General features: G+C 33.5%; 1 protein-coding gene across 1 annotated transcript; it reads right to left on the bottom strand.

Moving 5' to 3' along the window:
- Positions 1-78: 78 nt before the first annotated feature.
- On the bottom strand, positions 79-15,338 carry LOC136821270 (arf-GAP with Rho-GAP domain, ANK repeat and PH domain-containing protein 1-like). The gene is made up of 44 exons (XM_067077499.1): positions 14,508-15,338; positions 13,907-13,950; positions 13,395-13,459; positions 13,205-13,259; positions 12,626-12,658; positions 11,808-11,848; positions 11,464-11,533; positions 10,619-10,687; positions 10,392-10,464; positions 10,221-10,276; positions 10,089-10,133; positions 9,900-9,952; positions 9,768-9,816; positions 9,554-9,666; positions 9,296-9,380; positions 8,169-8,232; positions 7,945-7,998; positions 7,514-7,599; positions 7,172-7,260; positions 6,949-7,042; positions 6,693-6,761; positions 5,835-5,874; positions 5,689-5,729; positions 5,518-5,548; positions 5,345-5,394; positions 5,164-5,259; positions 4,945-4,998; positions 4,731-4,852; positions 4,575-4,644; positions 4,364-4,454; positions 4,182-4,277; positions 3,905-4,042; positions 3,693-3,804; positions 3,420-3,498; positions 3,243-3,326; positions 2,826-2,855; positions 2,679-2,729; positions 2,298-2,579; positions 1,969-2,180; positions 1,720-1,770; positions 1,536-1,599; positions 1,163-1,216; positions 969-1,007; positions 79-848 (listed from the first exon to the last, which is right to left on the bottom strand). Exons 1-44 carry the CDS (start codon positions 15,268-15,270, stop codon positions 756-758), a joined length of 4,050 nt encoding a protein of 1,349 aa, XP_066933600.1. The 5' UTR covers positions 15,271-15,338; the 3' UTR covers positions 79-755.
- Positions 15,339-17,215: the final 1,877 nt, after the last annotated feature.

The following is a 17,215-nucleotide window of genomic DNA, read 5'->3' as shown; positions in this document are numbered from 1 at the left end:
GGACATGACAGGGCAAAGCAAGATCACGCTGTTGTTGAGCGGGGAAGTGATGAGAGAGTGAAGAGAGAGAATCTGCACAAACCATTCGTATTGTATAAATTGTTCTCATTCAATAAACTATATAAAACTTCTAATCAATTATAAACCTTTGTAAATGATATTTAAAATAAACAAAAGAAAATTATTATCAAAAAACTGCATTCAAAACAATAATACAAAAATTTGTACAATCATATAAAGAAACTCATTACATACATAAACATCTAGAAACTAGAAAAGTTAAGTGATCAAAAAATCGAATAATCTTAAATTTGTCATGCTGATTTAAACCAAAGTAATTTCGAGTATAAAGTATTAAGCGAGACGAGAGCATCGAATTCTACAAGCGTTTTTATATCTATCCCATGTAAATAATGTATAAACAAAAAATTCTTAATAGAAAAATATTTGTATAAATTCGTGAAAAAATTCTGCCATTTGAAAAAAATATAAAAACTGTTTACAAAAATTTGGTTGAATTTTCATTTTGGTCCCGTTCTAATAAAATTAAACTAATTACACGTTCCGTTATCTAACAGCCCCTCAAAATATAATCGATATAAATTTTAGGAAAGGATGCGTACATCGGCGGGTTGTGAGCCACGAATTCATCAGCGTTCCATTTTTCCATCAAAGAGGATTATGTAGAACCTCCCAATTTTACACCTCTTTATTTCAAACCCCTAAAGTAAATTTTTCATTAGGATGAAGAAGGGTCAAGTTCTGAAAAGTCTTCTGAGAGTACTTCTTTTGCTTTGTAGTTGTTCAGTAAATCTGTGTGCTGCTCCTTCTTGCTGAATCACCATCGACTGAAAGCGATAAAATGATAGGTCAAAACTTTCGTTCTTTCACCAAGTAAAAACTATGTTCATTTGAATGTATTAAATATATAAAAATGCTCTTGATATTGGATAAAGCTTAATAAATACCTGACGACCCCAGAACTGCGAGTTGCGATTACTTTCAGCCTAAAGAAAGCGAAAAGAAGTTGGTTAATATTTCATTGATAATGGACTAAACAGAAGAAAAGATTAATTAGTCTCGAAAATGTGCAAGCAGCCCTGCTTCTTCTAAATTAGCATTCACAAAACCATCTGAATATACTGGATGAACGCAATCTCACCTCGGTTTCTCTGAAATCTTTGGAGCATCGATCAGTCCAAATACCAACTGGATACTGAAAGCATAACAAACAATAACAATTACATACACAAAGATTTCAAAGTGTAAAGAATGTAAAGACAGTGAAATACAAGTGATACTTTGATGTAATTACCCGGCTAATCAACAGAAAACATTGAATTTAAAATAAACAAGAAATTAGAAAAAACTAACGAGAATGATGTTTCGAAAACTGGAATTCTTTACATCTTGGTGCAAAAGATCAGAAAAATTCAATGAATCAATCATGAGGAAAGCTGGTAACTAGAACGAACGAGCAGGGGTTTATTCATAGAACCTCCAGGTAGGTCCAATAAGTAAGGGATGATACCTACCCTCAAATTGAGGATGACTGCCATGAACATGTTGATGATTTCTTCTTGGTCCGAACAAAAGTACCTGCAATCAACAAAATATGTCTTCAGTAGAAAGTAATCAAGTCATCAAAACTCATATCATTCATCGTTGAAAGTTGAAAGAAAGAAGAAAAGCTTTTTGTTCTGAAAAAAGAGACCATACCTTGGTTGAGTATTGCTAATGGAACCATTGACCTTGATCATGAACCCGAATCTACGAAATGAAAAAAAAGCATACATCTTCTTCAAAATCAGAAAAATTAAAGAACCTTGAAATAGAATAAAAAACCGAGAAAAAAATCCTCAAAATAGTCTCGTGGCGGAACTCTTCAAATTTTCAAGATTTCTTCAGAAGAAGGCTGTGCTGAAAAGACGAAACACGGTATATAAACAAGGTTTCAAGGCGGCATACTTATTATTAGCCGGTCCTTTCTTCTTGAGGTCAATGCCACTGTAAAGGAGCACTTGTGCATCTACAATACCAAATTTATCGATGTCTTTACTGGAGTCTTTGGAGGAAGCAACTCGAAGCATTCCTTGCTTGATTTCCAGGTAAACTTTCTTCCAACTAGACTTGTCACGTAAAAAGTGTATCACCCCTCCACTGTTGAAGCTCGCTGATTGCTGTAAAGCAAAAAGAAAACACCTTATGATTAATTTTTTGCAAACTTCATATGTAAAGTACGAGCAAGATTCACAACGTGGGTATTCTTCAAAATGTCACAAGGGTCAATAACTTACATGTGGTGCCAGTTTCTCCAGCAGATAATTCTCTTTGACGATGAGCTTTCCATTATCAGAGAGAGACAAAGCCAAGTCATAGACGGATTCTTTGGAACTAAGTGGTCTTTCAAAAGTTCCGTCATTAATGGATTCAAACAAAGCCCAATTGGTAGCTCGATCCAAGCCGTGTGTTTTGATGAAGAACGCGCAAACATCAGAAGGTCTGGTACTGCTATCTACTAGCATACGATCTTCGATGTTTTTCAAGTAGATGGTGATCTGCATTCCACCTTCGTTGATCTATCAAGGATGGGAGGTAAGAAATTTCACTTCGTGTACGAAGAATGACGGCAAAAACAGAAAAAACTTCGATTTCGAGCAAAAAAAAAAGAGATTTACCGTTGGTGTGACAGTGCTTTCAGCAGCACTTTTTGTGAATTTCAAAATGGCCTGGAGAAGAAACAGAAAAGTATTTTAATATCACATAATCAGGTAAGTTTTTACTTAAAATTAGTTCAAGATAAAAAGTTATAAATGTTGACTTACTTCTTGACTTTTTGTTTCGTTTTCATCAACCTATGAAAAATAAAGAAAGAATGTTGGTGTCGTGGTGAAAATTTGTGACCTAATTCTCTCATTCACCCTCTAAGTACCAAGGTCTTTTCAAGTTTTCTTTCCAGAAAATTGACAAGTTAAAACTTTAATCCGTTATCTCCGGAACAAGAAGAGTTTTTGGCTAGTCAATAGCTCGTTGAAAGATTATATCCAAATTATATCCTTAAATTTTAAATCATTGCTTGAAGATTGTCACCAAAGTGACATGAAACTGCCAGTAGCAGAATAAAAAAAGTGTCTTTTTTTCCTGACTATCATTCCATGACCAAAATATGAAGTATAATAATATATTTAATTGACAAAATGGGGGTTACAGGAGGGCTTCACAATAAAAAAACAAGTACTCACATCAAAAAGCCATTTATAGTAAGTCAATAAATCTTGAAGGACTTTGTACTCCAATCGCAGTTTATCCTGGTTTAATGTTCTTCCCTATTATGAAAAAGAGAAAGAAACATCATTAACAGGTTCTCATGAATAGATCAATCGAAGAACAGAAGAACACTTCTATCAAGCACAACTTACACATGAGCAGATGATTGGTCCGAAAAGCAAACTGACATTTTCCATTGTCATTAAATTAAAAGATGATAGCTCCACCACTCTACAAAAAAAATAATTACAAAGTAAGAAAGATACCATTGGCGAGTTAAAGGGCAGGTCCCAAAAATAATATTAACATTACAAAGCAACCAATCGATATCCAATAACGTCTTCAGACCACTCAAAAGTTTTGACAAAAAGATTCTTCTCAAACTTTAGTTTGTAGTGCGAAGAAAAACAACAGGCATCACTTACAAATGAAGATGAAGAATGAGCGCGCGTAAACAAAGGAGATTGATGGCAGGTAATCCTTTGATCAAATCTCGGTACCGGTACAAACGCTCATTGTGTTCGATTTCACCTTCGTCTAAACGAGAATAAGGGAAGAGGAGAGAACATTTATATTATTAGCTCTTTTTCTACTGTTACAACTTTGAGATGATCAAAATGTTCGAGGAAAAACTTACAAGTGTTTTGCAGGAAGCTTTCATAGAGTATGTTGGTGACAAGAGGTTCAGGCAAATCTCGAAGATATTTCTTCAACAAGCCACAGATGACATGCACGTCATAGTATTCACTGATATCTAAGCGCACGTTAGCAGCGTCTGAAATGAAAACATATACAGTAATAAGTTGCACATTTCTCATTGTCAATTTTCAATTGAAAGACGACTGAAAGGACTGAATAAACAAGAATTTAGCTTCATACAATGGTGGTTAAGATTAATGACTCTTGCAAAGTACCTTGGTTGAAAAGTTTCGTTAAGTCTCTGATCTGTGCTTGACTCCCGTTTTTGCGATAGATGCCTTCCTGCGTCAATGTCTTCATATCCGTTAACGCTGAAACAAAAAGGGAGAACGTACAAGGTGAGGTATTTGCAAGAATTGAGAGAAGAACATAGAAGGGGTGAATGAGGAATACATACCGTTCGTTTCCATGTATTTAATGCACTTGTCTACCAAGTAAGGGATTTTATCTGCACTAACTTCTTGTTTGTCAAGGGCCACTTCGAAAACCTGCAAGAGATACAGTGAAAATGTACAGAAAGGAGAACAATCAAATCCTTAAGAAAGAAATTGATGGCGAAAAAGCATTAAACCTACTTTTGCAGAATGGGCTGGTTAAATTGTATCTACCTGTTTATTTTTGATGGCTGTAAACCAACTACGACAGTCTTCAGGTGTGAATGCTTTAAAGTAATACGTTCTAAAAGAGAACAAATTCAAGTTGTAGTGGCAAGGTGATGAAAAGTGCTGCTGAATTCCAAACTAAACGTTGCTTAAGGAACTTACCTGGCACTGTGATTTGAGGATGTTTGCAAAAAGAAAGTGACTTGGTCATCCAAAGCTTTGATTTCTTCCATTTGACGTAAATCAATGACTTCTTCTGTTCGCGGCTTCCCTTCTTCCGTTCGCTGAAGTAAACAATTCGAATGGTTAATTATTCGGATTGCACGGGTCACTGTATAGATTTCAAAAAAACGATAGAAGCTTGAAGAAAACTTACAATACTGCGGTGAATGATCTTCTCTTTAAGTTGAAACATCCTGGCATCTCTCCACTGAAATGTGATTTTTAGAATTCAAGGTTATATAGTCATCCATAAAAAATATTTCTTCTTTGAGAAGTAAAATTCATGGGACATCAGTATGAATTATCGAAAGAAAAGGAATGATAACCGCTTCCAAGTTCTAACGAGTAAGAAAATGAAAAGCCGAGTACGTACATTCTCCTTTTCGTGCATTTTCATCATCAGCTCTCCAGCTTTCTCATAATATACGGTGTTATCATCTTGGATCTGTGGAAGCCGTCTTAATTGTTCCTGAAAACAAAATGCAAATTCCATCAGAACATGTCACTCTTGTTACAAGTAATATCTAAAGAAAGGCTCAAGATATTTCACAAACCTCGATTCGAGCGGCTTCCTCTTGTTGCTCTTTTTCCCACTCCTCGATAGCTGTAAAAAGAGAGAAATAGTCGTGTTGTAATCTTCATAAAGTGTCGAGAGGTTATTTGAAATCCAAATGTATAAAAAATGAGTCTCTGAAAAGTATGAATAACATCGAGAGAGCATACTTACATAAATTTCCTTTGTAGATTTCAAGAAGCGCCTGAAAACAGATAAAATTATACAATAAAAAAAATAGAAAAATTACAAAAGGTTTGCAGTGAGTTTCTATTTCACCGATTGAAGACGTTTCAAGTTCAACATGAAGTGAGTCGCTTGTCTGAGTGTAAAGTCTTTTCTTACCACTTGGAGGCTCTGTCCAGCATCTTCCGCCAATTGATATGCTGAAAAGGAAAAGAAATTGTTAAGAAACTGACCAGCATTAATGTGGGGATTGATAGAAATCGGCAAACATCTTTTGATGGACGAAGAACAATGAAAATACATACGAGTCCTCTTATCTTCGGATTCTTCTGGTATATACATCACCTATCAAATAATTGCACAAAGTAGTATTAAAATTATCTATTGACTCAAATTTGGAGAGTGTTTAATTTAAAAACTTATAATACCCGACATCTTCATTGAAAATATAAAAACGTAATTGGCCATCTCCATACAGGTAGGGTTTGGACAAACATTTCCAGGGGGTAATGCAAAGAAAAATTTCCAGAGGTCTAAAAGAATCTTTTTAATTTTCCAGGGGGTAAAATGTTATTCTAAAACTCCCGGGGGTAAAAAACTGATTTTAGTTCGTCCAACCTTATTTAATGGTATGAAGAAGATTTTTCTTTGACAAATTTTGCTATTTTCCAAGTGGTATTCACACATTCTCAAGAATTATTTTTGGCTTGAAAAGGTTCGTCCACCCCCCTGAGTGGATGTTAAATAGAACAGCTTAATATTATTCTTTAACAAGTTCACTTTTTCTTAAAAAATTGCTATGTATAAATACAAGTTTGCTCTGGTTTGATCATTCTCAAAACTAATCGTCAGCCGTGCAAAATTACTCGAATCTGATTGGTTTAGAGAAGTGCGATTAATCGTTAATTGCACTATTACCACTTTTTGCACTCTTCGGCTAAAAAAAACTATGATTTACTAATGATTATTTACTGACGATTAGCTCGGAATCATGTTTTGTCGTGCAATTAACGATTAATCACTCGTACAAAGGAGAAAATACCGTAATTTGCACTCGTCCTTCGGACTCGTGCAAATTACTATTTTCTCCTTTGTTACTCGTGATTAATCGTTAATTGCACTCCAAACCATACGATTACTAGTACAAATACAAAAGAACATACCGAGGCACCAGATTGTATCAGTCGGAAAGTTTGGATAAGATCTTCTGTCACAACTGCTTTTCTTAGTGCCTTAAAAAGAAGAGAGGAGTTGTGGCACTTACGAGCAAGTTCAAGTAAACCAATGAATATTGTCCAATAAATCAACTAAATTAACCTCGATCGTTTATAACAAAATTGCCCATACATAAATCGCTTAAGTTGCTTTCAAAATCACGTTTATTGCAAAAATAAAGAGTTTCTCTCAAAAATTAAATACCTCTCCTAGCTCATGTTCCAATCCAAAATGTTCAGAGAGTTTGAAATATTTCTTGTGAATGTATTTATCTTTTAGAAAGGTAATTCTTTCTTCCCTGTCAAATAGAAATTATGTAATGAATCATTAAGCAGTTCTTACAAAAAAGTTGTATACAACAGTGATATTTCTATAAGCAATGGAAAGGTTGAAAAAGCATTCACTTCATACTTGCCATGATACTTACGTTGAGCAATCTGGCGAGATTTGTTCGTCTGGAGGGAGTTTGGCTGCCCATAACATATTAGCATTTTTGTTTCCCATAAGTTTGAAAATCTGAAAATCAAAAAAGATGCTTTATTGTATTCCTTCTTTTTTACATTGAATGAAATGACAGTAGTAAGAAATCCCATGTCACATCTCTGTCACTTATAGAAGATTTTCCTTTGAAATGAATGAATTTATTTTCGAGCTAACGAATTAAACCAAATGCATGTTTACTGCCTCAAGTCAGAAAAACCTTGATTAATACTAGTTCTAATAATACCTTATATACAACTCCTAAAATGTGTGAATTTTAAACACCTACTTCGATTAATTCGTTTGTCCATATCTTTACATCCATCAAAATCGATCTTGGTAGGAAGAATTTTTGAGAATATCCCCTATGACGCCCTGTAAAAAAACAAGTGTGCGTTGTCTCTCTATAGCGCTCCGCAACGCATACGTCATAATTATTACTTTTCACTTTTTTTGAAATTTGTACGAGTTACAATCCCACAATTCAATGCGGCTCAATTAAAGATACATGCAAGTTGTTATATATCTTTTGTCAAATGATGCAATTAACGTGCAAAAGAGATTAACGCAAAGGTTGATGGGATTGGAACTCGTCCAAACATACAGAGAGTAATAATTATGTCAAAAATAAAATTTATTTCTAGATTCAGCGCGGTGCTCTATTCTAACTTCATCAGTTCCTTGTTGTTCCTTGTATGTAGAATGAAGATGTCTTCTTACCGCAACACCTTTTACATATGATGACCAAACATTTTATTGAAGCCCAATTCACATCTAATAAAAAACGAGTATCAAAATGTTCAATATACCATTTGGAAATATTAAAACGAAATCAAAAAAACTTCTTTCATTTTTCAACCTTTATTTGAAAGATACCCGACATATCTATATACATATCTATTTGTAACTAAATAAATAACAACAGCCAAAGAAATATATCTTACTTTTAGTGGTGCCACAGTCTGCACATCGCAAATTTGATTCATCTTTCATTAAAATTTGTAAAACCTAAAAAACAGAATAATCTAGGTTGCTTGGATATAATCCTAAACAAGAAGCCCAGAGGGCATGAAGGCCCAGCGAATAAAAATATGAACTGAACAAGACTTGAGTAACAGAGGGGGTTTGAACCTGGAGTCACTAGTACAGGCCATAGACGCCATAGACGCTTTAGACCACTCGGCTTTTGCATCAATGAGATATAATCCAAAATATTTAATGTTATATACAGAGATGTTTTGTTCCTAACACGTGAACAACTGAACTGTTCACATGATAGAGAAATGTAAAAAACAACTTTTTTAAAAGAACATCTTCCTAAAAGAAGATTTGTTATGGTTATTTCTGTGTAAATCACAATGTTTTTCCTAAAACGTACTACATCTGTTATATTCTAATAGTTTTAGTAGTTAATTTTATTTTCTCCTTTTATGTTTTTAACCAATAAAGACGATTTTTATTCTGTCAATCATGTTCTAAAGAGACATGTTTCAGCCAATCAAATTTTTCACAATATGTACTAGCCTGTGTTTGAAAACGCGTATCGCCTAATAAATTGTAACACTTGACACCGGGCAGAAAGCTAATTAAAGGCCCGATACGCTAAAGATAGCTGGGCCAACAATGTACCATATCTTCTTAGCTTGAATTCTCCAGAGAATTCCCATTCTGTCCACTTTTTCTTTCTGTCTGCGCCACATTTAGTGCCTTTCAAAATCAATATATTTATCTTTGATATTGAGATTAGGCATTTTTTAAACAGAGGAATAATCAATGTTTTCATTCGACAAACCTCAAAAAAAAGAAAAGTGCAAAATTTTAAATTTACCAAGGACACTTATTTTGAGATTGAACCTTTTGTCATGTGAACGATGACTTATTTTTGACGCACCCTGGCGCACCCGGTTTGTCATCTGGAATTTTTCAATCGCTGCAAAATTTCCTAAGAGGGCATCCATTATATTTTGGTTATTTTGTCAAGCATCATATAAAGTATCTGTTGTAAAGCAAGATAAAACAAAATAGGGCTGATGAAGGTGCATTGAGCAACTTTATTGAAACGAATACTCACAGAGTCATCACCAAGGGCTTTTTCAATGGACCCTTCAATTGCGTCCTTCCATTGTTCATATGAATCTTTAGGTGGGACTTCAAAACTGAAAATAAGAAAAGAATCAACACGTTGTTTATAATACAGCTTCCTCATCTTAAAAACCACTTTCCTTGCAAGACACAGCATAACCAGTCTCATTAAGGTTTGAAAAATGCATGATTTTAAAAGTAAGATAATCGGTGCTTAGGAATTTCATTGATACTCTTACACACTTACACATAAGTTCTTTGTGTATGATAGCTCAAAAGTAGCCGCCTCCTTGAAACATCCTCTTTTAAACTTGCTAAACTCATTTGTAGTTTGAAAATTGGAAGATCTTCTTCAAAATGCTGAAATCATGAAAATGGTAAAAATAAATAAAACTTCTTCTCATTGAATACATTATGACAAAATTTCTAAACAGTGACAAGATGAGAAAAGCTGAACTTACTGAAAAAGAGTTGTAATAGCATAATTTGTCATCTTTGATTGCGACATATCTGGGAAAAATAGGAGAACAAAAATGAATTTTACAATTTTTCGAGTATAATACAAATACTAAGATAAAGAAATAGAATTTTACCTTCTTTTGAAGTCTTGCACCAATACTCCGTGACCTTGCTTTAATAACCAGCCCTGTAAAACAAACAAAGAGTCAGTTTGTAAAACATGCTTTGAGACTGAATATGAGTTACTGGCAAAATAAAGACTTAACAAAAAATGTGTTCTAATATAAAACTAAAATTGATCAAAAGGTTTTAGTTTTTTTTACCTCCATATCAGGATCTGACATCTGTCCACCAACAAGACATGGAACCTAGAAATACCAAATAAATTTTTGAAGATCTTTCAATCAAGTTGGGATGTAGTTACAATGATATAGGTGGAAAAAATTCCAACTTACATCAGGCTTGTTCAAAATGGCTTCCATCAGACATTGCATCCAAACCGAAGTTTCATCTAAAAAGAATGTACTTGTATTTGTCACAACACAATAATTAAAATATTTTGAAAAAGCTCTCAATTGAATTCTATTGATTTCAATGAATTTATCCATTAAGTCAACTGTACTTACTAAGGTCTCCATTGTTGTCGAAAAATGTGAATTTTCTGTTGGGTGTTAATAAATGAAATGTTGGCTTCTTGGCCTGAAAAAAAGATAGAGATACAAATTGTCAAAATAGGTCAATAAATCTTCAATTATTTCAAATTTTCTTAAAAGAGCTAACAAAGAATATGGAGGGAGGCTACTTATTTTATAAACTTTTTATTACCAGATTGATTTGAAGATTAATATCTTACATCAGGTTGTGCTTGAACGTCCATCATTCTTGAAACTGGAATGATTTGTCTTGGATCATCTCCTTTTTCCTGTAAAAGAAATCTCAAGTTTAGTGACAACAAGACAAAAAAGGGAAACAGATTTTTATGGGTGTAATAAAAATTACAAAATTATGAATCCCATACTGATCTATTAACCATGAAGGTGATAAATATAGATGAAGAGAAAAAATCTCAGTAATGACCTAAATGGTCATAACTTTATAAGAACAGAAAGAGATCCCCTGATTTTGAAAAACTTAATTTTGCCAAAAATTCATGTTAAATGTGATTCAAAATAGTTTCGATTGATAATAAATTAATTTCATAAGGATGCATTTTTGAAACAACATTTTGAGAGTTTTCAGAGTTTTATCGCATTTTCTTTAAGAGTTTTTTCCATGGAAATTTTCACATCTAAAAGGGAAAGGGTTTCAACTTCATACAAAATGGGAATTACTTAATCGTAATATGTTTTTAAAATCTATCAATGACTTTACAGGCAGTGGCCTCGAGAATTTTGGGGTATTGAGTTTATTTAGCAATCTTTTCTTAATTTCTCATAACAAAGCTATTATCTTTAAACATACTTGTCAAAAATGTAATGTTTTTTCATTCAGATTCCATCACCTTAAATATTTCCACGAATACACGAAAAAAATTAATCACCTTATTCCTATAGTAACCAAACAGCCGTTTGCTTCAAATGATCAATCAGAATAGAATAAAAAGCGCCAACTTTTATCCATCTTCATTACCTTCAGGGTTAAACAGAGTTTAATGATAACAAACAGGTAGAAAGGTAAAAAAGAGATAATACAACAAACCTTAAAGTATTTCAGTTCAATGCCATCAAATTCAACCCAACGTTTTTGTGGTGGCTTCTTTCCATCTTGGCTGGATTTAAAATGGTAATAATCTTACACGAAATATGAAGTTTAAGAAACTTAAATATTATCTTAAAAATTAAATTCAGTGAGACTCAATTTTGGCGAAAATTACTCTCCAAATAAGTCAAAAGATTTTTGCTTATCAAATTTAGTTCTTGCCAAAATCATTCCTTTTGATAAAGATGTTATCCAAAATCCAGAGAGTAAACCTCACTGTTTCTCATTAGGAAATACTCAGTAAGGCAACATACGTACAGGTGTTAATTCAACAAAAAGCTTACCCTCCTTTCTTGTGTAAATATCCTTTCTTTCCACTTGTTAACTAGATAAGAATAGATAAGAATAGATAAGAATGATTTATATTTTAATCCAATGTAAGAAAATCTATTAAGGCTTTTTCTAGGCATCCTGCTTACCCTATCAAACAGGGATATTGCACTGTACCTTAAGGAAAGAAATTTAGGTGGGATTTTAATTTGGCCGATTGCTGAAAAAGTTTTTTCAGAGGAAATTTAATTTGGCAGATGGCTTGAAAAATCAAATTTGCTGGGAATTTAATTTGTTGGATGATGAAAATCGCTAATAAAAAAGAAATCACCTGGTTCAAGGCCTGAGAAAGTACAAACTAGGGGAATGAATACAATAATTTAAATTCGACAAAATTTTTTTTTGCCTGTCAACTTGAAAAGTTAAATTTGGCGGAAACTTAATCAGGCAGACAATTCAACACCCCTCTTCACACTATGGTTTTTCCAGAATAGCACTCCCTGTTGCATACGTCATAATCATTTCACAGAGTTCACAGTTACTTTTTGATGTTTTTAATGTGCAACTGCAATCGACTAAAAGGAGGATAGGATTGAAAGTAATACAAAAAAATATTTATGCAGTTTTGTGGCAATTTTCAGATTCATCGCTGTGCTATTTTCAGCAGTATCATATAATTGTGGCTAATGAATATCCTGACAGGGGAACTTCAGGACTTCAGGTATGGAAGAAATATTTTATCAAAGTGGTAGCACAACCAAGCAGAGATTAAAAGCATGCAGGGGAAACGATTAACTTTTTGTTGCAAAATCATTCCATACTGAATACATACAAATCTACTCTTTCTGTTGTCCCTCTTTTCAGACTATAGAAAAAGAATAGAAAAATACAATAAATACATTGAAAGAACAAATCCACTTCTCAAAGTATTAATTCAAATTACTTTACATCAAATGGCATTTAACTCTCATGAGTTCCTTATCAGATAACATGAGCCAAATTTCAACAATCTTCAAAAAACTGACCAGAAAGTCTTGAAGATTTTTTGCAAGGAGAAACAGCTATTTTGAAGTGTCTAATAAACGTACAGAAAAAAATTGATAATTGTCAACTTTAATTGGTGAAGGTGAGGCTAGCACTAACATGAAAATGAAAGCTCTAAAGCTTCAGTGTAAACAATTAAAAACCTTTTTCCATCACAAAATTAGTCACAAATTTTCTTAAATTTTCAGGCCGAATTTATATTTTGATATAGTGTTTATCTTGAACAAGCAAAGAAGATTTCATAAATTCAATTTAGTTATCAAAAGTTACAACCTTTTTTGCTACTACTGTCAATTATATAAAGAAAGACTTTATAATCATCGATAGCTATTTAATCTCAAAACAGAAGGTTGCTTATGTCACTTACTTCTGTCCTTGGGATAGTGTTTTCACTCAGTAATCTCTCAAAAGTCTTCGTATTCCTAAACAGAAATAAAGAATCCAATATTATTATTAACAATGAATTATTTTATAAGGTTTATTTAAATAGAACTGCTGGTTCTTTTCATAAAATACCAAACATCATTCTGATTAACAGTAAAGGTAGTAACACATACTCTCTCATGGAAATGGTCAGAACTTTTGATTCACTTTCTGAAGGGGAGTCGTCGTCATCTTCAGGCTAAAGTGAAAAGAGAAAAATGAAATTAAGAATTTGTTAATTAATGCACATTTATTTTAATACATGAAAACTTGAATAAAAGGACAATAGTCTACCTGGAGAATGAATGAATGACATTGCACAGGACTGTAGTTCCAATACTGTATTTCAACTTCCGAACAAACCATATTTCAAGACCACACAATTTATTTCCCAGGATCAAATCATTTAAATGACTTATGTCTGCCTTACTTTTTACATTATATTAGCTTATTAACTAATGGTACTGTTTGTGTAAATAACTATTAAAAACATTCCTATCTATTAAGCTATACCCTATGATTTGATTTACACTTCCTTGATTATCAAAATTACAAAGTCCCTAAAAAGTAAAAGAATTTATGCAGTCAAAGATAATGATGCTCTTAAAAATAACTATTAGAACTAGAAACATGTACTGAAACTTACAGGGAAAATATCATCATCAGACGCCTCATCTTCACTGTGGGTGGCTGAAGCGAAAAACAACAACACAAGAATCAGAATCTCAAACATGGAGTTGTGAAAAACATTGCAGTAACCATAAGAACAGTATCATAAGAACAGGGTACAAAAGCCTTACTTTGTCTTTCAACACGATGTCTAAATCTACTCAAAACATTTGCTGATAACTGCCCAGGGGAACTTCTCCTCCTCTGGTGTAAATAAGCTAAGTTTGGTCTTTTCATCAAAGTACTCCCATGAGAGCTACTTCGACGTCTTCTTGAATTTAATGTATTCAAGAAAAAGTGTAGGCCTTTATCAACAGACAGCATGTTTCTTCCTGTAAACTACATCTTGTAATGGACATTCAACAAAACAAAATACCTTGGCTGACTTTTTGTTTTGATATATATGAAGCCCAAAGGTCATTATTAATGCAACGATTATAAAAAAAAGTTTAGATAAATCGAAGTATTATTGAAATACTTATCAATGAAACATGTATCATGAATATACTTTTGTAAATTATTCATCCTATTTATTGATCATGTTTTCAGCGAATGTAACAAAGAAAGGTATAGCTTACTATCAGGTTCAGTTTTTGCAACAACTTCTTCAAATTGAACAGTTGGAAGAACTTTAGCTCGCGTGCGAGGAGCAGGGACTGGTGGCGATAATGGAGGAGATGCTATTGGAGATTCTGGAGGATCTACCTCAATCAAGATTCCTGTTGTTGGTTCACCCTTTTCATTTCTGTGGTTTGGAGTAGGTGGGGGTGGTGCTCTACGTTTAGGAGACAGTCCATTATTATTATTCTCTATTTGCTGGGCCTCTCCAATGTCAATACGAGGAGGTATTTGTGGTGGCAAGGTAGGGTTTGTAACTTCAGTGTTATTTATATTTGTATTTATTGGAGGGGCAGGGGCTGCATTAATGACAAAGTAATTTTCATTGTTCAATTTTGCACCTTTTGGAAGACTACCACCTCTTGCAACACTTGCACTTGTTCTTGGCGGTGGTCTGACTGGTCTAGTTGAAACAGATCTTCTGGGAGGAGTTGGTGGTGTCTTATGAATTGTCCTTGAGGTTGCAGTAGCGGATCTCTTAGGTGGTAAAGCTGGTGCATCATTAGTCTCAGCAATTGTGCTGTGATTCATCTCTGGTGAGTCAGAAAAGTTCAATTTAGCAAGTTCTGTTAAAATGCGTTTTTGATGACCAATTTTTTCGATTCCACATTTGCTCAAAACCTGCTCAGTTATTTCATTGACATGGAATATTCCATTAACATGGAGATTTTCAATATATTGTTCAAGTTTCAGTCTCGTCAAGAATACTTCCACACTTTCCATACTATCGATACAAAACAAGACGATGCCTGCTAATATTTACATTTTTTGACTACATTCTAAAACTAAATAAAAAAGAAAAAGGGTTTGTGAATTAGTAATCACTATCAATGAGGAGATATATCAACTAAGCGTCCTTATTAAGAAACAAGTCCCAGAGGATTTACATTAAAAATATACCTCTGAGATGAAAGATCTGGTTAAAATGCATACAGATGCATACTAAAGCGAGCGAGAGTTATAATTAAGACCACAGACTATGCCACAACCTCTTATTGGTTGAGCTTTCAAAATCCCTGAAGAAAATATCCAGTTTGGTTTCAGAATTTCGGAGAAATTTGGCACAATTTTTGTTGTTTTGTTTTTTCTTACTTATATGGCAATAACAAGAAAAAAGAATGTATGATTATTTTTAAACTTTGACTTGTTCTTATGAGTGATTTGCTGAGGTTGAGCATCCTGACATTTTCACCTGATTGTTAGGCATTGTCAGAATAATTGTCAGAAAAGAGTCTGTTGAACCAGAGGACATTTTGAAAGGAATGGGGTAAATGCTAAGATGTAATACCCTATTACTTAGAATAAAATCCCCCCTTCTTTTAAAGGCCCCCGCGAATAAATGCCCCTCCTAAAAGAAAAATTATTTAATAAACACCCACCTCAAATAAACGCCCCCTTCGAATAATCACCCTTTTAGGAGAGGGGCGTTTACTAGAAACTTGTGACATTAATACTCTTTAATACCAGTGTTAACTGGGTTTGAAAAAGAAGATTTTAGTTATTTCTTGTAACCAGAGCAATTTTCGATTCAATTTTAGTCGTTGAACCAAAGAAATTTTGCACTAAAATCCTGATAAAGAACTAAAACAAAGGGTATATTTGCTCTAAATATTCTACTATACTGTACTATAGACTAAAATAATTTAATAAACGCCCCCTTCTTTTAAACAACTCCCTCGAATAAGCACCCCTCCTAAAATCGAAAAAATTAAATAAACGCCCTGGGCGTTTCTGGTTCTGTTATCAGGTTAAGAGGTAATTGCCAGACTGAATTTCAAACTTGTTTGATTTTTGAATTCCTGGTTTGTAGAAATCATTCACTTCACAAAATATGATCTCAATTTATCATGTAGTGTAAAAATTTAGTTTGCCTACACCAAATCTGTTTCATGCTCTTAACCCCTTTTGAACTTTTCATAGTGAGCTTTTAGGGATAGTGGCCTGTAACTCGGTAACCTGTGATTTCCAATAACAAAAGTTTTTTGCTTATAGAAAAAAGCTTGGTTTTATCCTAGAAATTCAATGAATTACAGTTTAAATAATATATTGGACATCAGAAATCAAAATGTACTGAAAAGTTTTTCTATTTTAATAACCTTGCTGTAAGCTTGATAAAAGTTAGGAATAGACCTTTTCGCTTTTCATCTGCCATCTTGAATTACATGCAATCAGATTTCATAAGCAAAAAAAATAAGCATGATTGGCATTATTTAAAGATGTAATCTTGTAGACGTAAACTAATTCTGCTTCTCTTGGCAAAAAAAACAATGTTCTCTCAGTCCTTCAAAAAATGATAATCGATAATCCAAGTTGAAAGCAGTAATTTTCACATCATACTTTCAATCTAGTACAAGAAAATATTTAACCCCTGTGTTTTGAAATATTTCAAAATTTTATAACATAATTCCCAGGGAAACAATTTGTTGTCAGCCAATTAGGGCTAGCCAATGCCGAGGAAAGCTGGTAACAGATGAACGAACAAACGAACAAACATAGGTTTATTTAAAGGACCTCCACCGGGGTAGGTCCAAAAAGTTTGCGTAATGTAGGAAATTGGACAGTTTTGTCTGGCCTAATTAAATAATACCTTTTAGCACTGGACAAAAACACCAGACAGTCTGGCTGCTATTGCGCAGAGTGGATGTTGCAATTTTTGTTGTCTAAAAAA

The sequence above is a fragment of the Clytia hemisphaerica genome, unplaced genomic scaffold (genome assembly GCF_902728285.1).
Source record: "Clytia hemisphaerica strain Z4C2 unplaced genomic scaffold, Clytia hemisphaerica genome assembly, whole genome shotgun sequence".
Classification (NCBI taxonomy): domain Eukaryota; kingdom Metazoa; phylum Cnidaria; class Hydrozoa; order Leptothecata; family Clytiidae; genus Clytia; species Clytia hemisphaerica.
Note: the sequence above shows the minus strand (reverse complement) of the source record. Positions and strands in the feature narration are given on the sequence as shown.